Source organism: Somniosus microcephalus, unplaced genomic scaffold, assembly GCF_052327205.1.
Source record: "Somniosus microcephalus isolate GS21.2 unplaced genomic scaffold, FLI_Smic_1.0 unresolved_chr7, whole genome shotgun sequence".
NCBI lineage: Eukaryota > Metazoa > Chordata > Chondrichthyes > Squaliformes > Somniosidae > Somniosus > Somniosus microcephalus.
In genome coordinates, this window is record NW_028225185.1 from 28,510,865 (window position 1) to 28,533,950 (window position 23,086).

At 53.1% G+C, this 23,086-nt stretch overlaps 1 protein-coding gene across 1 annotated transcript in view; it reads right to left on the minus strand.

Annotated features, from left to right (window-relative positions):
• huwe1 (HECT, UBA and WWE domain containing E3 ubiquitin protein ligase 1) overlaps positions 1-23,086 on the minus strand; it is a 286,926-nt gene that overhangs the window by 47,405 nt on the left and 216,435 nt on the right. Inside the window, 6 exon segments of the mRNA XM_085978299.1 lie at positions 3,933-3,993; positions 5,241-5,395; positions 7,568-7,657; positions 8,565-8,743; positions 10,277-10,505; positions 21,722-21,887. Of these exon segments, the coding sequence (XP_085834425.1) occupies positions 3,933-3,993; positions 5,241-5,395; positions 7,568-7,657; positions 8,565-8,743; positions 10,277-10,505; positions 21,722-21,887 (880 nt within the window).

The following is a 23,086-nucleotide window of genomic DNA, read 5'->3' on the forward strand; positions in this document are numbered from 1 at the left end:
GTATCTAACCCGTGCTGTACCTGCCCTGGGAGTGTTTGATGGGGACAGTGTAGAGGGAGCTTTACTCTGTATCTAACCCGTGCTGTACCTGCCCTGGGAGTGTTTGATGGGGACAGTGTAGAGGGAGCTTTACTCTGTATCTAACCCGTGCTGTACCTGCCCTGGGAGTGTTTGATGGGACAGTGTAGAGGGAGCTTTACTCTGTATCTAACCCGTGCTGTGCCTGCCCTGGGAGTGTTTGATGGGGACAGTGTAGAGGGAGCTTTACTCTGTATCTAACCCGTGCTGTACCTGCCGTGGGAGTGTTTGATGGGACAGTGTAGAGGGAGCTTTACTCTGTATCTAACCCGTGCTGTACCTGCCGTGGGAGCGTTTGATGGGACAGTGTAGAGGGAGCTTTACTCTGTATCTAACCCGTGCTGTACCTGCCCTGGGAGTGTTTGATGGGGCAGTGTAGAGGGAGCTTTACTCTGTATCTAACCCGTGCTGTACCTGCCGTGGGAGTGTTTGATGGGGCAGTGTAGAGGGAGCTTTACTCCATCTAATCTGGGATTGCTTGCTGCTGACTGCTTGAACACAAACTTTTACTTGAATGAGCATTAAAAAGTCAAAAACCAGTTAAGACTGGGCAGACTTTTCCTTTAAACCTTTCCCATCCACGGCTCTGAAGCTACACCTCATTACATCCACCTTGATAAACCCATCGCCGACATCAAGAACCACCTGTATACCAGTGCCCCCTCTGGCTCGAGGGTGGACCTGTTGGTCGCCTGACTGCTCAGCGAGGAAGGCAGTAGGTTGTATAGTTATCTCCAAACAGGGCAAAACAAGGGGGGGGGGGGGGGGGGGAAATCACTGCCCTACAACTATACAACCTACTACCTCAGCGTGCCAAAGCATATCGAACCCGTCGCTCCTCCTGCAGGGCCAAACACGCCTCCGGTTGCAGTGGTAACTTGCACCTACTCCTGAGGTTTCAAAGAAAGACTTGCATTTTATACAGCACCTCAGCAAGTCCCAAAGCACTTCACAGCCAATGAAACACTTCTTGAAGTGTACAACAAAGAGTTGACAGCACAGAAGTGAGGCCATTCGGCCCCTCTGCTCCGTGCTGGTGTTTCTGCTCCACACGAACCTCCTCCCAGCCCTCTACTACTCACCCTATCCTTCTATTCCCTTCTCCCTCGTGTGTTTATCCAGCTTCCCCTTAAATACATCGACGCTATTCGCCTCGACCACTCCCTGTGGTAGCGAGTTCCACATTCTCACCACTCTCTGGGTGAAGAAGTTTCTCCTGAATTCCCGGTTGGATTTATTAGTGACTGTCTTCTATTGATGGCCCCTGGTTCTGGTCTCCCCCTACAAGTGGAAACATCATCTCTGCGTCTACCCTATCGAAGCCCCGTCATCATTTTAAAGACCTCGGTTAGGTCTCCCCTCAGCCTTCTTAGAGAAAATAGCTCCAGCCTTTCCCGACAGGTATAACCGTTCAGTTCTGTAGTCACTGTTGTAATGTAGGAAACGCGGCAGCCAATTTGCACACAGCAAGCTCCCACAAACAGCAATGTGATAATAATCAGATAATCTGTTTTTTAGCGATGTTGGTTAAGGGATAAATATGGACCCGAGGGAGACCTCCCCTTGCTCTTCTTCCAATCGTGGCCATGGGAACCTTTGAGGGCAGACTGGGGCCTTAGTTTGACGTCTCCTCCGAAAGACAGTGCAGCTCCCCCTCGGTACTGCGTGACCCACGCTTTGCAGTCGCATCGTGTGCAAGCGATTGGCTTTTACCCACCGCGACCACAGCTCAGGCACGGACACCGTGCCAGCCAGTTGAGACAGTCCCGTCGAGAGGCGAGCAATTCTACTCACAGGCTCTCGCCGTCGGTGTGTGAAGACCGCGCGTCCTTGGAGCTTCGGGAGGCCACGATTGCCACCGTAGGAAAGACAGTAGATTGTATAGTTAACTCCGAGATCGGGTATGACCCTAAAACTATACAACCTACTACCTCATCCCAAAGGGCACCATTCCATCTCCAGCCAGTCAGCGATGCTTAGAACTTAAGAGTGAACAAATTAGCAAAAAAATATTACGACCAGAGAGATGTTAGGGTAAGAAAGGAGCAAGGATATGTAGGGAACAGATGGAGGCACAAACTCAGTTTGAGTCTCGTTTTATTTTTGACAGCACACTGCTCTCTTTCTCTCCTGAGATTTCCATTTTACTACACCCTTTGGAGCCTCGCATCGCCTGCACTGGAGCATAGGATGCGCAGCCTGTTTCCAACCACCGCCAATGGCACTACTGCCTCACTAGCAGAGGGTGCACGGGCACAGCCTGGTGGAAAAATCCCAGCCCAGTACTCACTTACTTACATAGAGCTTTACTCTGTATCTAACCCGTGCTGTCCCTGCCCTGGGAGTGTATGATGGGGACACTGTAGAGGGAGCTTTACTCTGTATCTAACCCGTGCTGTCCCTGCCCTGGGAGTGTTTGATGGGGACAGTGTAGAGGGAGCTTTACTCTGTATCTAACCTGTGCTGTACCTGCCCTGGGAGTGTTTGATGGGGACACTGTAGAGGGAGCTTTACTCTGTATCTAACCCGTGCTGTCCCTGCCCTGGGAGTGTTTGATGGGGACAGTGTAGAGGGAGCTTTACTCTGTATCTAACCCCGTGCTGTACCTGCCCTGGGAGTGTTTGATTGGGACAGTGTAGAGGGAGCTTTACTCTGTATCTAACCCGTGCTGTACCTGCCCTGGGAGTGTTTGATGGGGACAGTGTAGAGGGAGCTTTACTCTGTATCTAACCCGTGCTGTACCTGCCCTGGGAGTGTTTGATGGGGACAGTGTAGAGGGAGCTTTACTCTGTATCTAACCCCGTGCTGTACCTGTCCTGGGAGTGTTTGATGGGGACAGTGTAGAGGGAGCTTTACTCTGTATCTAACCCGTGCTGTACCTGCCCTGGGAGTGTTTGATGGGGACAGTGTAGAGGGAGCTTTACTCTGTATCTAACCCGTGCTGTACCTGCCCTGGGAGTGTTTGATGGGACAGTGTAGAGGGAGCTTTACTCTGTATCTAACCCGTGCTGTACCTGCCCTGGGAGTGTTTGATGGGGACAGTGTAGAGGGAGCTTTACTCTGTATCTAACCCCGTGCTGTACCTGCCCTGGGAATGTTTGATGGGGACAGTGTAGAGGGAGCTTTACTCTGTATCTAACCCGTGCTGTACCTGCCCTGGGAGTGTTTGATGGGACAGTGTAGAGGGAGCTTTACTCTGTATCTAACCCGTGCTGTACCTGCCCTGGGAGTGTTTGATGGGGACAGTGTAGAGGGAGCTTTACTCTGTATCTAACCCGTGCTGTACCTGTCCTGGGAGTGTTTGATGGGACAGTGTAGAGGGAGCTTTACTCTGTATCTAACCCGTGCTGTACCTGCCCTGGGAGTGTTTGATGGGGACGTGTAGAGGGAGCTTTACTCTGTATCTAACCCGTGCTGTACCAGCCCTGGGAGTGTTTGATGGGGACAGTGTAGAGGGAGCTTTACTCTGTATCTAACCCGTGCTGTACCTGCCCTGGGAGTGTTTGATGGGACAGTGTAGAGGGAGCTTTACTCTGTATCTAACCCGTGCTGTACCTGCCCTGGGAGTGTTTGATGGGACAGTGTAGAGGGAGCTTTACTCTGTATCTAACCTGTGCTGTACCTGCCCTGGGAGTGTTTGATGGGACAATGTAAAGCGTACTTTAGGAGAAAATGGAGGGAGGGATTAAACATCCTTAAGCTCCCATCTTGCTGATACCAAGCCTTGTAACATATCTTCTCCCCCACATCTCATCCTACATACACTGTGCCCCTTGCTATGCTGAAATATTACACAGACCACAGAATGGATAGAGGTGGTGAAGATTGCCCAGCGCGTGCGAGCAGTAACAAACCTGTTTGACTCTTGTCACCTTCAACAGATGAGTTGGCAGCTCTGGTGGAACCCGCTGCCTGCTTTGCAAACAAACACAGTGACAGTAGTTAACCCATCAGCTTCCGAGCAAAGAAAGTAGTATTACACACCCACCCACACCAGCATCTTTGCGGGAAGAAACTCGGTGTTGACGTGCTCGATCACCGCTCCTCCGGTTGCTGGGATTTCGGGCAAGCTTGCTATGTTTTTACAAAACTAGCTCTCTTTAAAAACAGGAGGAGGAGGCCATTCAGCCCCTCGGTGGCCTGTTCAATGAGATCATGGCTGCTCTGTATCTTAACTCCATCTACCCCCGCCTTGGTTCTGTAACCCTCAATACCCCATACCCAACAAAAATCAATCGATCTAGGTCTTGAAATTTACAATTGACCCTCAACCTCAACATTTTTTGGGTGGTGGGGGGGGCGGGGGAAAGAGAAGAGTTCCAGGTTTCCACCAGCCTGTGTGTGAACAAGTGCTTCCTGACATCACCCCTGAAGGGCCAGGCTCTCATGTGAAGGCTAAAGTTAAATTCCTCTCCAAGTCATTTTTCAATTTGGGAGTTCCCTCCAGTCTCAAGGAATTTCCTCAGTCGGAGGGCGGTGAATCTTTGGAATTCTCTGCCCCAGAGGGCTGTGGTGGCTCAGTCATTGAGTATATTCAAGGCTGAGATCGAGAGATTTTTGGACTCTCGGGGAATCGAGGGATCGGGCGGGAGAGTGAAGTTGAGGTCAAAGATCAGCCATGATCTTATTGAATGGGGGAGCAGGCTCGAGGGGCCGAATGGCTGACTCCCGCTCCTATTTCTTATCTCCTTCAAAGTAAGTTGCAGCCACACATCAGGGTGGTGATCCCGTGAGGAGAGCTTCCCCCGGTGGCTCATACAAAAATCAAGTCACTCTCAACATGTTCAGTCATAGCCAACAGTCCCGGGCCCCCGCCCTCACAGGCCCGGGCCCCTGTAACCAGCAGAAAGGCACAGAAAACAGGACCGACTCATTCTCCAGACCAAATGGGGAGCGGAGGGGGGGATACAAACCCCCTCCCCCGTGGGTCCGGTCACAAACCCCCTCCCCCGTGGGTCCGGTCACAAACCCCCTCCCCTGTGGGTCCGGTCACAAACCCCCTCCCCCGTGGGTCCGGTCACAAACCCCCTCCCCCGTGGGTCCGGTCACAAACCCCCTCCCCCGTGGGTCCGGTCACAAACCCCCTCCCCCGTGGGTCCGGTCACAAACCCACTCCCCGTGGGTCCAGTCAGCTTTCGTCCCTCCCGCCCTCACTCACTCACCGGTGCGTTCTGCTCCTTGTTCTCCTTCTCCTCCTTGGCCTTCTCCTCTCTCCTGGCCTCTTCCTCTGCCAGCTGCTTCCTGCGCTTCTCTCTCCGTTCCTCCAACTCCTCGTCGCGCAGTGACTCCAAGTGCTGGATGATGGGCAGCTTTACTACTGTGCCAATCGAGAGGTTCAATCCAGAGTTAGCGCAGCCCTTCCGTCGAGGTATACAAGCCCTCCTGCCCCTCCCGCCCCAAGGATAGGACACACCCTCCTTTGCCCCATATCTCCCTTCACAGGGCCTTCGGAGGCTCACATCCACTCCCAAAAGGGTAGGGTGAACAAGCGGCTCGCGGGCAGAGGCTGCCCGGCAGCAGATTGTCAGCTTGCCCTCAGCTGACAACACGTCTTATCTCTGGGTCGGAAGGTTGTGGGGTCGAGCCCCACCCTGGGGCTTGAGCTCATAATCCAGGCCGACACTCCCAGCGCGGCACTGAGCACCGTCAGAGGTGTCGGCCTTTGGAGGAGACATCGGGTACGGTAGCATGGTGGTTGGGTCACTGGACTAGTAATCCGGAGGCCTGGACTAATAATCCGGGGACGTGAGTTCAGATCCCACCACGGCAGCTGGGGAATTTAAATTCACGTTAATTAAATAAATCTGGAATAAAAAGCTAGCGTCAGTAACGGTGACCATGAAACTACCGGATTTGTTCACTAATGTCCTTTAGGGAAGGAAATCTGCTGTTCTTACCCGGTCTGGCCGGTGTGTGACCCCAGACCCACAGCAATGTGGCTGACCCCCTGAAATGGCCGAGCGAGCCAAATCGCGATGACACCACACGGACTGCAGCGGTTCAAGGCGGCGGCTCACCACCACCCTCGAGGGGCAATTAGGGGCGGGCAATAAATGCTGGGCATTGCCAGCGACGCCTACATCTCAGGAACAAATTTTTTAAAAAGTGTCAAATTGATCTACTACAATCTGTTGGGAGTCGATATTAAGATCCCACGGCACTACAGGAAACTTTGTGCTATCCGGCACCGACCTGTTGCCGTCCCCTCAAAACTGCCGGACAAACCAGCGCTAATGTTGAAACATAGGGAGATTTAACAAACCCTGTTGCTGAGCAACAGCTTCTAAACGGTCGGCCGTACCTTGCAAGCGTCTCTGTAGCTTAGCAACAGCTACAGAAGCGAGACCTTGCAGAGCCTGACTGGTGAGAAAAAAGCAACGAAAAGAAAAAAAAACCTAACGAAACGGCTCCTGATTTTTGCCGGTGGCTCGAGCATGCCGGACAGTTAACCTCCGGATAATCCAAAGTTTCCTGTATTGGACAAGCTGCCTGCAGGAATTTCTCTGGATTCCTCCAACAACCACCAAACACAGACCAACTGAACTGGTGTTTCACCTGCCGATTGTGGCTGTTGCTATGCTTGCCTCCCTAACGGAAGCTGCACTCCAATTCATTATGTGAAGTGTTAAGGCACCATACAAGTATTAAAGAACACAATCATCTCTCTTCTGTCTCCCTTGAGATTCAAGAACTTAGTGGAGACTCCTCTCTCCCGGCCCACCCCGCCAATTTAGACCGTATTTTGTGCTCAAGCGAATAACTAGGCTCCCGACGGGTTGCCAAGTCTAGGGGACCAAGTTCCCCCAACAGCTGGTTAACACGGAGTAAGCTGTGCGATATAGGAGCAGGAAGATGCCAGGTTGGAGCCAGGGAGGCTGCAGGAGCACTGAAACTTTCCCCAGGACACAGGGGAGGAGAGATGAGACTCCCGGTCCTGATCAATTCCCAGTGAGCCACACTCGAAGTGCACGCGGGTGGACAAGTTCAGGTTCAGCTGTAAGGCGCGCCCCAGGAGCAAACTAACGCTCCTGGCCAGTCACACAAGGTGAATGACCTGCCGGGTGAAGTACTGGAAGACACCTGTGGAAATGGGAGGGGGAATTACCCCAGATTCTAACAGTAAGAGTCTCAATAGAACCCCGCTCCCACTGAATTTTTACATAGAATGTACAGCACAGGAACAGGCCATTTGGCCTAACTGGTCCGTGCCGGTGTTTATTCTCCACACGAGCCTCCTCCCGCCCCCCTATTCATCTCACCCCATCACCATATCCTTCTATTCCTTTCGCCCTTGTGTGTTTATCCAGCTTCCCCTTAAATGCATCTCCGCTATTCACCTCGACCACTCCCTGTGGTAGCGAGTTCCACATTCTCACCACTCTCTGGGTAAAGAAGTTTCTCCTGAATTCCCGATCGGATTTATTAGTGACTGTCTTATATTGACGGCCCCTCCCCAGAAGTGGAAACATCTTCTCGATCAGATGCTCACCTGCCACACAGTCGTGCATGCTCTCTGCGTCCAGTACTTTGCACTCCTCGGTCCAGCGGGTCAGTGTGGTGGGGATGCTGGACAGGGTACCTGCAGAAAAGAGACCATTACAACCGAGGCAGGGCAAGTGGGCGAATGAGCTACACCGGTGAAGTATGCGGAGTGTCCCATACCCACCCTGACACAATCGCCGCAGGGGGCCGATTATTTACCACTGAGATGAGGAGGAATTTCTTCACTCAGAGGGCGGTGAATCTTTGGAATTCTCTGCCCCAGAGGGCTGTGGAGGCTCAGTCGTTGAGTCTATTCAAGGCCGAGATCGAGAGATTTTTGGACTCGAGGGATTGGGCGAGAAAGTGGAGTGGAGGTCAAAGATCAGCCATGCTCTTACTGAATCCGGTGCAGGCTCGAGGGGCCGACTCCTAATTCTTATGTTACGATAGCACGTTGTTGCCGAGTCGGAAGGTCGTGGTTTCGAGCCACACTCCAGGACCTGAGCCCATAATGCCGGTCAGCACTCCCCGGTGCAGTAGAGTGTGCGCTGCACTGTCGGACGTGCCGTACTGGGGGAGGGGGAGAATTAACAAGCAAGATCCGTTGAGCAGGGAGACCACCTTTTCGGTCGGTCGAGTCCGTAACTGGGCTGGGCGCACGCAGTCTGCTATGAGAGTACACAAAAAGGAATCAAACCCCCATCCACATTTCCAGATGAGCGAGGGAACATTTTGCATGCCTGCATATCCTTAAGGGGGAAAAAACCGCCAGCATTTAAACAGCCGACCCTTTCACCACCGTTCAATAAGATCACTGGCTCGTTACCCCCCCCTCAAAACCAGACAAGTGTCGGCGTTTGTTCCCATTCGCCCCGCAAACAGCCGGGGTATGGAATCGGGGGGGGGGGGGGGGGGGGGGGGGCGGGGGGAAGAAACGTTGGACAGCCTCCCAGCGCCCGCCGCAATCACCGGACTCCCGGCTCACTTCCGATCGGCCGCTTTACCCGCTTGGCTGGTCGTGGCCGTCTGATCGTGGAAGAAGTCGTCCAGCAGGTCGTCGTCCGACCGGGCGATGATGTGGACGTCGTCGTTGCCGACCAGCAGCCGGGCGCGGCCGCGGCTCTGCAGGGGCAGACTGCTGCTGAGCTGGAGAATGTCCGCCGCGGCCGAGGGCCCGAGCAACCTGCGAGCAATGACAAGCGGAGACGCAGGTTAACAAGGCCACGGAAAAGAGCAAAAGCCAGCACTGAGGTTCGTCGCGGAGGGGGAAACAGAATTCAAAAGCAGAGAAGTTACGGTAAACCGTTCGAACCTTGGTTAGACCACGTGTATGGTGCACAGTTCCGGTCTCTATTACAAAAAAGGACACAGAAACACTGGAGGAAGTGCAAAAAAGATTTAAAGAAAGGCTTCCATTTCGACAGCGCCTTTCACAACTCGGCATAGCCCAAAGCGCATCACAGCCAGGGAAGTACTTTTGAAGTGCAGTCACTGTTGTAATGTAGGAAATGCAATAGCCAATTTGCGCACAGCAAGCTCCCACAAACAGCAGAGAGGTAAATGACCGGATCATCTGTTTCTGGGTGTTGCTGCTTGAGGGAGAAATACTGGTCAGGTCACCGGGGGACCTGCCCTGCGGCTCCTCCAATAGTGGGCGCAGGATCTTATGTCCACCTGAGGGGGCAGGCGTTATCTTTAACGTCATCTCCGAAAGACGGCCCCTCGACACAGTGCGGCGCGCCCTCAGCACTGACCCAACAGTGCGGCGCTCCCTCAGTACCGCCCCTCCGAGAGTGCGGCGCTCCCTCAGTACCGCCCCTCCGACAGTGCGGCGCTCCCTCAGTACCGCCCCTCCGACAGTGCGGCGCTCCCTCGGTACCGCCCCGACAGTGCGGCGCTCCCTCGGTACCGCCCCTCCGACAGTGCGGCGCTCCCTCGGTACCGCCCCTCCGACAGTGCGGCGCTCCCTCAGTACCGCCCCTCCGACAGTGCGGCGCTCCCTCAGTACTGCCCCTCCGACAGTGCGGCGCTCCCTCGGTACCGCCCCTCCGACAGTGCGGCGCTCCCTCGGTACCGCCCCGACAGTGCGGCGCTCCCTCGGTACCGCCCCTCCGACAGTGCGGCGCTCCCTCGGTACCGCCCCTCCGACAGTGCGGCGCTCCCTCAGTACCGCCCCTCCGACAGTGCGGCGCTCCCTCAGTACTGCCCCTCCGACAGTGCGGCGCTCCCTCGGTACCGCCCCTCCGAGAGTGCGGCGCTCCCTCGGTACCGCCCCTCCGAGAGTGCGGCGCTCCCTCGGTACCGCCCCTCCGAGTGCGGCGCTCCCTCGGTACCGCCCCTCCGAGAGTGCGGCGCTCCCTCGGTACCGCCCCTCCGACAGTGCGGCGCTCCCTCAGTACCGCCCCTCCGACAGTGCGGCGCTCCCTCAGCACCGCCCCTCCGACAGTGCGGCGCTCCCTCAGTACCGCCCCTCCGACAGTGCGGCGCTCCCTCAGTTCTGCCCTGGATTTTGTGCTCGAGTCTCTGCAGTGGGACTTGGAACCCACGACCTTCTGACTCGAGCTGAAAGGGTACTTACTGAGCCACAGCTATGCCGTGTGAAATGAGACAGCAGGCGACTACATAACCTCGGACGGCAGCCGAAAACGGGGCCAGCGCACAGACCAGCGCGATTCCTTCAGCCCCCCTCCCCCGCCCCGTAGTTTCAGCCCATTACCTTTGCAGGATGAGCGGAGGGTTGGGTTGCCTGTTCCCAGGGTAGTGCACGTGGATAGTGTGGCCCGTGTTGGCAGCAAAGGGTCGGATGGCCCGCTGACTGCGCCCGATGCCTTGCGTGAGCCGCGTGGTGGATGATCCGGTGCCCAGCGTCAGGGCGCTGTGATCCGCGTGCCGAACCATGAGCGGGTGCGTGGCGGGTATGTTACCCGGGGCGGGGGGGATGTCCGCTAGGAAGAGAGGAGGAAAGTTAGAAAGGCACCCACAGTCCGCGTTGCCGTCTTTATGTTAAGTGTCGCTAATTGATCCGATCGACACTGGTACAGGGCTCAGAGTAGGCTAAACCGCCATGGACGCAGCAACTCCAAAAATCGATCCTCGAAGTCTATACGGACGCTAATTTGCAGCTTGAAGCCACAGCGCCCCACAGTTGCCCTGTAATTTCCTCACGCATTGCTGGAGCCGATTTATTTTTACCACACGCATAAATGAATCGTTCCTGCAATGCCTCATTTTTTTGGGCGGTGGGGAGGCGAAAGACGACAGGGAATTTTGACTGCTTCAAGGTGAGCGATGTTAGTATCAGGGTTAGATACAGAGTAAAGCTCCCTCTACACTGTCCCCATCAAACACTCCCAGGGCAGGTACAGCACAGGTTAGATACAGAGTAAAGCTCCCTCTACACTGTCCCCATCAAACACTCCCAGGGCAGGTACAGCACGGGTTAGATACAGAGTAAAGCTCCCTCTACACTGTCCCATCAAACACTCCCAGAGCAGGTACAGCACGGGTTAGAGACAGAGTAAAGCTCCCTCTACACTGTCCCCATCAAACACTCCCAGGGCAGGTACAGCACGGGGTTAGATACAGAGTAAAGCTCCCTCTACAGTGTCCCATCAAACACTCCCAGGGCAGGTACAGCACGGGTTAGAGACAGAGTAAAGCTCCCTCTACACTGCCGGAAGAATATGGCCAACTGCAAATAGCACCTACTGCACCCACGCATTCTTGTCGCCAGAGTGCGCTTCACAATTTACTATCAATCTGTGAAGTTGGCCGGTTTTGTTCTGTCGATGTACCCACCCAGGGAACTCCACCACATCAAACCCTTACAGACAGAGGGGAAAAAAAAAAGACTACATCCCAGCGCTCTGAGGTGGGTTTAAATCCAGCCCAAAGAGGTGAAAGGACAGCATTCTTATTCACACCATCCATCTGTTAACAACCTCCCCCTCCAAACCAGGTTAACCGAAAGGCAACCGTGAGACATTGCAGCTAACGTGCCGCGAGGCTGAACAGGGCTGCAGTTGGTGTTTTAATGCTACGTTCATTTGTAGAGATTGTGGAGCAGGAGTACGGTACTGCAACATACAGCACAGCCGAGGTTGTAAATGCTCGACCACCTAAAGAGAACCCCGTGGCGCATCTCAAAAAGGTCCGCACATCTGCCCCCGGCACATTCAGTGTTTCCTCAGCATGGCGTGCAAGTCAGCAGGCGACCAGACTTGTCCTCCAAGACGACAAAATGGCACCATGGACCGTTTCTCAACCGCAGCCGAGTAATACCCGCGTGGGTGACTGAAGATATCTCCGACACGGACACTTCGATGGTGATATTTTCACTGCGGAACTTTCTGAAAACCTCTCCCACTCCACCCCCCAACCCCCCAACCCACCCCACCAGGCCGTGGATCAATTGAAATTGTCAAGACCGAGATGGATAGATTTTTGCTGGGGAAGGGCATCAAGGTATGTGGAGCAAAGGCGGGTAAATGGAGTCAAAGTACAGATCAGCTATGATCTCAAAGAGTGGCGGAACAGGCTCGAGGGGGCTGAACGGCCTCCTCCTGTTCCTGTGCAACAGACTCGAGGGGCTGAACGGCCTCCTCCTGTTGCTTCGCACATCTCTCACAAATGGCCAAAGCAAGACGACCCACTGCAGCACTGAACATAGAAGATAGGAGCAGGAGTCGGCCATTCGGCCCCTTGAGCCTGCTCCGCCATTTAATGAGATCATGGCTGATCATCCAAATTCAGTACCCTGTCCCTGCCTTCTCCCCATATCCCTTTAGCCTCAAGAAATATATCCAACTCCTTCTTGAATATATTTAATGAATTGGCCTCCACTGCCTTCTGTGGTAGAGAATTCCACAGGTTCACCACTCTCTGGGTGAAGAAATTCCTCCTCCTCTCAGTCCTAAATGGCTTACCCCTTATCCTTAGACTGTGACCCCTGGTTCTGGACTCCCTGGCCATCGGGAACATCCTTCCAGCATCTAGTCTGTCTAGTCCTGTTAGAATTTTATAAGTTTCAATGAGATCCCCTCATATTCTTCTAAACTCCAGCGAGTGCAAGCCCAATCGACCCAATCTCTCCTCATACGTCATTCCTGCCATCCCGGGCATCAGTCTGGTGAATCTTCACTGCACTCCCTCCATGGCAAGAGCCGTGAACCACCATGGCTGCCAGAACAAAGGGCTTTCAACACCGCAGGAAATTGAGGCGCCATATAGGAGCGGAGATTCCCCGCGAGGGACGGAGCGCTCATGCCAAGAATCAGACACGGCTTGCTCCCGAGCACGTCGGGTATCTCCTCGCCTGGAACAGGAGGTCAACGACAGCCGAGACCTTGGCCCAGGCAGCCTCAGCACTCTCTCGGCAAAGGATGACACGCAACATTACTTGGGAGAGGTTTAAGGATGAATGCTTGTGGTCACATCGTTGACTGCCAAAGCACCGGGTTTCAAAAGCCACGAGGAGGGAGATGAGTGCCAAGTTGTGCGAAACACTACACGTTTCGGAGGTAGATGCAAGTCCTTTGGAGACCCCCCCCTTAATCACCATACAACTTCACCACTTCAAGATAACAGAGAAAGCAGACCAGTGACTGCGTCCGGAGTCGAAAGGCGACTTGCGCCAGACCGTGCTTACTGCACATCAGCATTTAGCAAGGGTGAATTTAAGTCCAAGGGGTCTTGTCCAACAAGATAAAATGCAAGCATGCGCTTTCAGGGCCTGGCTCGCCCGACTGCCTCGTTTAACAGGGCTCAAGCTCTCGAACGCTTGGAGTGAAGGCCAGGAACGGCTTTATGTCTGCTGCTGGATCAGTGTGAAGTGAGCCAGTGCACGCCTAGGGGAAGCAGTTAACCCACACACGAGGCTCCAACAGCCAAGACTTTTGGAGTTGAAGGCTGTTCCCGGATGATCGAGATGCTGCCGTTTCGAAACCTTGGGATCTCCCCCATTAACTGTGGTGCTTCCGGACTGCCGCAGACGCAGCTCAGAATCTTCACAGTTTGAATTTCTTTTACTTTGGACAAGGCCCCTTAGCAGCAGCGACTTTCTAAAGCCAGAGCGGGCCCTTCACCTAAAAACCACGTGTTTTACTAATGCAATCTCCGTCACTCACACCTCTAATATGCAGTGTTACTAAAATAAACTAGACTGGGGGGAAAATTAAATACTCCAATCGGCCAAGTGCCCACGTTTAATGCTTTTGTGTTTCCCGTGCTTTCCTGTCACTGTCCAGGACAGTCGAGGCTTATTTTTTTAGATCTTTGCATCACCAAACAAAGACCTTATTCGAGTTTCCTTTGTGCCATTTGCAGGAGCGTCTCTGTGCTGAGGACATGTGTCCACCGGGAGCAGGATTGGGACTGTTCAGGGAATGGAGAATGTGCCCACCGGGAGCAGGATCGGGACTGTTCAGGGAATGGAGAATGTGCCCACCAGCAGTAGGATCGGGACTGTTCAGGGAATGGAGAATGTGCCCACCGGGAGCAGGATCGGGACTGTTCAGGGAATGGAGAATGTGCCCACCAGCAGTAGGATCGGGACTGTTCAGGGAATGGAGAATGTGCCCACCGGGAGCAGGATCGGGACTGTTCAGGGAATGGAGAATGTGCCCACCAGCAGTAGGATCGGGACTGTTCAGGGAATGGAGAATGTGTCCACCGGGAGCAGGATTGGGAGGGGCAGAGCGCTCAGGTACAGCGCTTCAAGCCAGCATCTAAAGTGGAGAATGCTCACAGACAGCCTGGGTTCCCTTAAGCTGCTGTCCCATGGAACGGGGTCCCGAGCAGTCGACAGCACCCAGTCCCCATTTGGAGGAGGGGGGGCGGGGGCGGAAAAGAGGAGAGAAAAGTTAGCCCAAGATATCAGAGCAAGACTGAACTAGAAAGACAGAAGGCGGAGACAACATCTGCAAGAAAGGAGGCGATAGCAAATGAAGAGAGAGATATTCCATTGCTGTTGGGCTAGATCTGAATGTGCGTACGAACACCTGCCTGAAGAATCACTCACCCCGCGCCCAATTGTCAGTTTGAGAAAAAACAATGGGCATTTAATCATCTGGAATCCCAGAACCGGGCGAGCTCCATTAAGCGAGCACACACACACTGTTGGAAGGCACTGGGAGGAGATTTTTTCCTCTACGTGTTAAAATATTGCACAGAGGATGACTCCCAAAGTAGAGAGACAATTATTGGTGGGTGAATGCAACCATGAAAGAAGGTTTAACGAAATTAACTTTACCAGACATCTGAAAACATTATCAATTTAATTTCTGGGCATGAAACTGGCACTAACTTGCTGCGGTGTTTTCGGATTTCTGCCGTGATGAGGAGATGGGTACAATTGTGCCCAACGACAGCACAGCCTTGGTGCAGCCAATAGCTTGAGCACCAGAGTCTATAACCGCACGGAGACGCGAGACTCGGAGACAGACATGGAAAGGAACGTTCTTGCGCCCGCTCGCAGTGCGCCACCCAGGGAGCTGCAGCTGTCGGAGCAATCTGCAGGAACGCGGCGCAGGGCAAAAGGAGGGAAAATAAGGCAGATAAACGGTCGCTGGACTCCCGATTAAGTCCTGCAGTCATCACGCCACAAGCCCCTTTAATATTCCCCAGTCGATGCCGCGCTCAATATTCGTACAGTTGACCTCACAAGGGACAATCGGTCGCATCAGGAATAACAGTGCGGGACTCAAAATTCCCGTCGCTAAGGTGGAGAATCATCGGCATCGGAGGGCCGACACGAACACCAACCCACAGACCTCACCCTGTTCCGCATGGGTCCCTCGCCGGATAGAACAGAATTTAAACACATTAAAAACCAGAGGTCCCATCGATGGTGGTCTCTGAGCTAATTTCAGGCAAAGAGATGTTCATTAAAAAAAAACACCGTTTCCAGCTTTTCACACTCGTGTTCTGACACCTCGCCAGCCCTGTATCATCCCGTAGTCCTCCCCAGATCCATTTACAAGTGGGCTGTGTATTTCAATATTCGTGAAGAATTGTACTCCTCGCCCCAGCCAAATCAAAATAATGCTCGTTTCTCCTAACGAGCGTCAGTCCTGCAATGATCTCCCCAGTCCCTGGTACCCCGAGCCACACGCTACCAGCGGCCAAGGGGGGCCACGTCAAGTTAATCCTGGGTCTTCAATATACAGGCAACCAGGAGACACCCCAGTACGACACAGGTGACTTCACTGCCCATTCAGCCTCCTCTCGCAACAAGGCAGCGCGAGTCGGGAGGAATCTCACCGATTGAGACGGGTTTTAAAGCTCTGGTAGCGGAGGTACAAGTGCTGCCACCGGCCATGCAAAAATCAAACGGCTCCGATGCCAGTCCCGCACAGGCCCCCAAGGTCTCGCCCCACCGCCGCTCGCGGCTACGCAGCAGGCCGCCAATGACTGGTTTCCCCGCCCCACCACCTCCCCACCCAGTCTTTGTCCGCTAGCTTTCTCGTCAAAGTACAGGAACGGAACCCCGCGTCCTTTCACCCGCTCCACGGCGCTGTGCCCGCCATGTTGAAACCACCCATTGCGCAAGGTCTGGTGACAATGGTCAAAGTGCTCATCAAGCCCTGGAGCCCTTCCCACTACAGCCACGCAACCAGGCTCTAGGTGGGCGCCAGGCCATGGATTCCTTCACAACCTGAACAGTAAGCGCAGCTCTGTTGACAGACATGGGCCTACTGGTGACAGAATGGGGGAAGGGCCAAGAAACCCTGTTGAAAAACCAGCAGAACCCACGTATGGCAACTGTTGAGCGGCATTTGGCAAGCGCCTTCAAGCCACACTGGCGGGTGCAGTGTTTCCTGGCTGCGGTGTGAAGGGGCAAAGAGCGAGGCTCTCCCGGGAGGTGAGGCACCGACACTCGCTCGCTCTCAGGCGGCGAGCACTAGGTGACGCGGGAGGGCAGAGACTCTGCGAGGCTGGGTAAGAAATGGGGCCGTCAAAGAGAGTTGCTTCAACTAGCCGTCAATCCCAGTCTCGTTTCTTCTGGGTAAAACTCGCACACAGTCGACGACAGAACATCCACGTGATCGGGTGACCAGCTACAAACTCAGTAACGGTCCCAAACGTGCAGCTAGTCGAGTCTCAAACAAATAAACCCACCAAACCGAATGGGTACATTCGCGGATCGCAATCAGTGCCAGTTTCAAACCTTAACGAAACACAATGGCCTTTACACCGCCAATTTGTTGCGGGGAGGGGCAGGAGAAATGGTCATCGCTCGTCTTGTAAGTTTGCGCGTTCAAATGTTTCGCATGTTTAAAGCCACGCAGTGTTGAGACAGAGTAAATAAGGAGAAACTGTTCCCAATGGCGGAAGGGCCAGTAACCAGAGGGCACACATTTATGGTGACTGGCAAAAGGACCAGAGAGGACAGGAGGAGAAACTTTTTTACGCAGCGAGTGGTTAGGATCGGGAAAGCACTGCCTGATAGGGCGGTGGATAGAGTCAATAGTCGCCTTCAAAAAAGGGAATTGGATCAATACTTGGAGAAAGCATTGCAGGGATATGGGGAAAGAGCGGGACTAACTGGATTGCTCTTCGACAGAGCCAACACAGACTCGATGGGCCGAATGGCCGCCTCCTGTGCTGCACTATTCTATGATAAATCAAAGGCCAAATGAATGACAACTGATTAAACCTGTCGGGCACAGAAAGAGGCGTAGAACGGAAAAGAACACAGAAGCGGACGTTGGGTGGGGTGAACTGGCCACAGTCTCCAATAGAAGATTCGGGAAGAAGCTCCAATGTTTATAAACGGTGCTGATCCCCCCCCAACTCCGCCCGCCCCCCCTCCAGCCTGTGCGGCCTCTGATCTTTTAGAAACACTGCACAGAACCCAGACGTTCTGCCGACCTACGACACGTCACCACCGAGGATCGACTTCTAGAGCTGGTGCGAGCAGAGTAGAAGCTGCGGTCGGGTTCCTACCATGGACGTCGCTGCCATTACTTTCATCGTGCACAGCCACAGGGAGGTGCAAAGTACGGCTGGCAGCTGCAGCAAAGCTCCCAAAGAGACTGTCTCCGCGGAAGGGACCAGCTGACAGTGGGGGGGAAAGAAAAAAAAAACAAACAAACGCATGCTTTTGGTCGTGTGGTTTGGTTAGAGGCTTATCAGAACTAGAGTGTGCGCGTGCGTCAACATCCAATGCCGGTGACCGCTGCCACACGCCCCCCCCCCTTCATGGCTTTGTCATGATACCCCACCCTCCCTCTCTAAACCAGCCACCCACCACTTCCTACATCAGTGGAAATACGTAGAGTCTGCAGCACGGGAACAGGCCATTCAGCCCTGTGCCGGTGTTTATGCTCCACACGAGCCTCCTCCCACCCCTCTTCATCTCACCCCATCACCATCTCCTTCTATTCCTTCCTCCCGCCCTCATGTGTTTATCCAGCTTCTCCTTAAATGCATCTGTGCTATTCGCCTCGACCACTCCCTGTGGTAGCGAGTTCCACATTCTCCCCACTCTCTGGGGAAAGAAGTTTCTCCTGAATTCCCGGTTGGATTTATTAGTGACTCTCTTATATTGACGGCCCCTAGTTCTGGTCTCCCCCACAAGTGGAAACATCTTCTCTACGTCTACCCTATCGAAACATCGAAGATAGGAGCAGGAGTCGGCCATTCGGCCCCTCGAGCCTGCTCCGCCATTCAATGAGATCATGGCTGATCATCCAAATTCAGCACCCTGTCCCTGCCTTCTCCCCATATCCCTTTAGCCTTAAGAAATATATCCAACTCTTTCTTGAATATATTTAATGAATTGGCCTCCACTGCCTTGTGTGGTAGAGAATTCCACAGGTTCACCACTCTCTGGGTGAAGAAATTCCTCATCTCAGTCCTAAATGGCTTACCCCTTATCCTTAGACTGTGACCCCTGGTTCTGGACTCCCCCGCCATCGGGAACATCCTTCCTGCATCTAGTCTGTCCAGTCCTGCTAGAATTTTATAAGTTTCAATGAGATCCCCTCTCATTCTTCTAAACTCCAGCGAGTATAAGCCCAATCGACCCAATCTCTCCTCATACGTCATTCCTGCCATCCCAGGTATCAGTCTGGTGAATCTTCGCTGCACTCCCTCCATGGCAAGAACATCCTTCCTCAGATAAGGCGACCAAAACTGCACACAATACTCAAGGTGTGGTCGCACCAAGGCCCTGTACAACTGCAGCAAGACATCCTTGCTCCTGTACGCAAATCCTCTCGCTACAAAGGCCAACATACCATTTGCCTTCTTAACCGCCTGCTGCACCTGCATGCTTACCTTCAGCGACTGGTGCACAAGGACACCCAAGTCTCGTTGCACTTCCCCTTCTCCCAATCTATTGCCATTCAGATAATCATCTGCCTTCCTGTTTTTGCCACCAAAGTGGATAACCTCGCATTTATTCACATTATACTGCATCGGCCCAATCACCCAACCTGTCCAAATCATACTGAGTTTCTCTGCATCCTCCTCACAGCACACACGCCCACCCAGCTTTGTGTCATCTGCAAACTTTTAAAGATCTGTGTCAGGTCACCCCTCAGCCTTCTCTTTTCTGGAGGAAAGAGCGCCAGCCTGTTCAGCCTTTCCTGATTAGTTGTAATAGATAGATGACCAAAGCAGTGTCAACGCCCCTCTCCCATGATATTGGCGGAGTCAGAACAGGCTCCAGCACTCAACCTACCCCATCCCCTTCCTCACTCAGGTGTTTGCGGCCATGAAAATGACCGCCACCCCTCCCCCAAATATTGCCATAGTACAGCGGCAGCATTAACCGTCGCGAGGGAAGCCAGTTTTCTATCCCCTTGTTGAAAGCTCAGAGTGTTCACTCACTCTGGCCACCTGGGCTGCTGTGGCTGAAACCAAGTACCGTCCGTGATGTTCAAAAAGATCTTCCCCTTGATCCCCACGAAATCGCAAAGGACAAGGGTCCGACATTTGTGGGGGGCGGGGGGTGGAAATGGACTTTGCACAAGATCAGGGAGGCAGTGACCAGTTACCTACCCATTTTTTAAGTGGTAGGATGCAATATTCTGCCCCCCTCACTCTGGAGGTTGCCCCGAGTGAGCAAGCACACGACGCGTTGACCAAAAAGGATCGAGAAACAATCCCCAGGAAAAAGAAACCGACTTTACACAACTGGGATTCAGTTGTCCCTTGGCACCTCGTTCTTTAAGAGGATCAGGAACTCGCTCGGGAAGAGTTCGGTTACCCAGCGGTCTCGCCGCTGGCCAAACTCCAACTGAATGGGCGCACGCTGAAATATCAGAACACGACCGTTGGCCCAAGTGCTTTTAAATTGCTGTAGGACACGATCCAATTTGCAACATGCTCATTACCTGCCCTTCTCTTCCTCATTTCCCTCCCCAAATTCAATCAGGCTGGTGTATTCGCCGATTTGAAACAGGTCTAGTTGACAATACCAATCCACTTACACCTCTAAAAAGATCAATCCCCGTTATGAAATCTCAATAAAGTCACTGCATACCCTGCAACACATTAGCAGGACGAGCAACTCATTTCCTTGCATTTCCACGAGAAAAGGGTAGAAAGCTTTTATTAAAAAGCAACATTCCCAAGACTTTTCCTTCTCTTTAAGCACACAACTTCCCATAAAATGGTCTTCCTCTTCCTCCCCCCATCACAAAAACCAAAATACAGGAAACTCTTTATCCAGCACCGGCAGGGTGCCGGTTTATCAAAAAGTCCGGATTACAGAGGAGGTATAGTAAAAGGTACGAGAGCTCCGTGCACAGCAACAAATCCAGGCTTCCCTGTCGCTTAGCAACAAGTGCAGGAACCCCAGCCAGAGATTTCCGGTTATTTAGGTGGCGATAAATCGCGAGTTTCTTGTACTGCACTGCTGTTGCTGGAGCTCGAACTACAACCGAAAATGCTGGAAACACTCAGCAAGTCTGGCAGCATCAGTGGAGGGGGGGGGGGGGGGGGGGGGGGGGGGAGGTAGGGTTCGCCCTTCAGGTGGGATGAGCCACTTCCCTACGAATCCTTAACCCTTCCTCCCTCCCTCCGAAGACGGTGCGCCTGATGAATTGCTGGATGGTTCGCAGTCGTCGTCTTTCACCCCGCTGCCTTTTAACTCTCGCAATACCAACTCGTCCCAGTAAGTGAACCGAGGATAATATTCTAGACATTGTACCGCCTACGCCCCCATGTTCCAAAAACCTTGTCCAGCACGGACAAGAACTACAGGAACTTACTCTCCACAATGCCACCTGCAGAAATCAAATCCAAAAAGGTCTTCACCACGGGTTGGGCTAAGTTTGAAGTCTAAAATGAAATACGAATTTTTTTACTGAAACTTCTCTTCCCCACCCGATCCAAGAACACAATTCTTCCCGGAGCCGGAGCCATTCCTACATCCCTGGGGAACAGACTGCCCGACCTACTCCAACACTACGATTACAAACAAGTCCATACAACTCTCCCAGCCACTTGGTTTGGCCGGGAACACAGCCAGTCCAGATCCTCTTAGAGAGAAGGTTTCAACAAGAGACTGAAACGCGAGGTGTAAAATGCAGCAGTCGGCCGTATGTGAAACAGCGAGCGGGAGTGCGAGGAGCTCACGGACGTCCTTTGGACCGAGACTGAACTGCGCTTCACCACAACGCCCCCCCCCACCTTCCGCAATCGGCCGGCGCCCAGGATTGTGTTAACAGCGGCTTTGGAGCAGGCCGAAGGCTGCACGATGAGTGAATTAAAATCCACCGTTATGATAGTGCGCACATTTCACCCATTAAAAGAGTCAAAAATCACACGTTTTATCGGAGGGCATAAAATAAGGGGACAAAAGACAAGAGTTAATGTTAGAGCATAGTCGCACAGCTGAAATTAGGAAAAAACAGCTGTTCATCTGAAAGAGAGAGAGAAGTTAACATTTCGGGTGGGACCGCTCATCTGAGCCAGACGAGGGGTCCGACCCTTATTCTGATACTGCCTTGCCTGCCGTGTATTCCCAACACACAGTTGGCTTTTATTTCAGACTTCCTTCATCTGTACCGTTGCGTTTACGCTGCCGCCTAAATTGGCGATTAGATTCGCCGTGTTCTACAACTGGAGCAACTATTGGATCTTGACTGAATCCCTAAGCAGCGCCAGCGGCCGACAGGGGTCAGCCCCTCCGCTGAAGACAGCCTCCTACCTGCGGTGGAGAACATGTTGTCGAACTCGATGATCAGGTCATCCTCTCGGTCGAAGCGGACAAGCGACTCGTCGATATCTGGGTAGTCCTCGTCCAGCTCCATTTCTGACCCCTCCTCATCCTCGTCGTCCTCGTCCCCCTCCTCTTCCTCGCCTTCCTCATCGTCCTATGAAGAAACCACAGTTTTACTCCCCAGACAAGAGAGTGAGGCGAGGCTCCTGCTTCAGTTGCCCCGGCAGACGTGGAGTAGATAGATATCCACCACAGCCAGTCATGATAAAAAGCCACGACTCGTCGACAGTACACCACTCGTCGCATTCGCCCGCTACAGAGCCTCGGACCTCTACTCCAAGGACGAACTGCGCCAGGAAGAGGGACGAATGCAACAGAAATTGGGAAAACAACTTAACGTAGGTTGTAGAATGCACACCACAGTAGAGGGTGAAAGGTGGAAGCAGATTCAATATTAACTTTCCAAAGGGAATTGGATAAAAACGTAGACATTTACAGCACAGAAATGGGTCCCGACTTGAATCAGTCATTCATGAAAGACTTATAAAACAATACTGAGCGGCCTGTGGGTGGCGCTGCCCAGGGAGAGTATAAATACTCGGGCACGGGCCCAGCTTGCACAGGACATTCTTAACAGGAACTAGTGAAGGACACAACTAGACCTCCATGTTGTAAAACAGTTGATTAAAGCTTTGTTTAACGCTTAGACCGAGTGCCCAGTAGTTTTCTTATGGCAGGTCCCATCGGTCCAGGCTGGCGTTTATGTTCCTCCCACCCCTCTTCATCTCATCAACATATCCTTCGATTCCTTTCCCCCCCTTCGTGCTTATCGAGCTTCCCCTTAAAAGCACATCTACGCCTCAACCACGCCACTTGAAGTGAATTTTTTAAATTTTTTTATAAACAGGGCTATGGGGACAGAGCCAGGGAGTGTGACTAACTGAGCAGCTCTTTCAAGGGGGAGGTCTGTACACCCTAATTAATAAAAGAAATGGTGCTGCCTTCATCACAGTTTGACCTGGTTGATGGAGGACTGAAAAAAGACTCCCATCTCTCCAGCACCTTTCACCACCTCAGGACGTCCCAAAGCGCTTCACAGCCAATGAAGTACTTTTGAAGTGTGGTCACTGTTGTAATGCAGGAAACGCAGGAGCCAATTTGCGCACAGCAAGCTCCCACAAACAGCAACGCGATAATGACCAGATAATCAGCTTTTTATTAGTGATGTTGGTTGAGGGATAAATATTGGCCCCAGGACACCGGGGAGAACTCCCCCCTGCTCTTCTTCGAAATAGTACCGTGGGATCTTTTACGTTCACCCGGGGGGGGGGGGCGCCCAGACGGGGCCGCAGT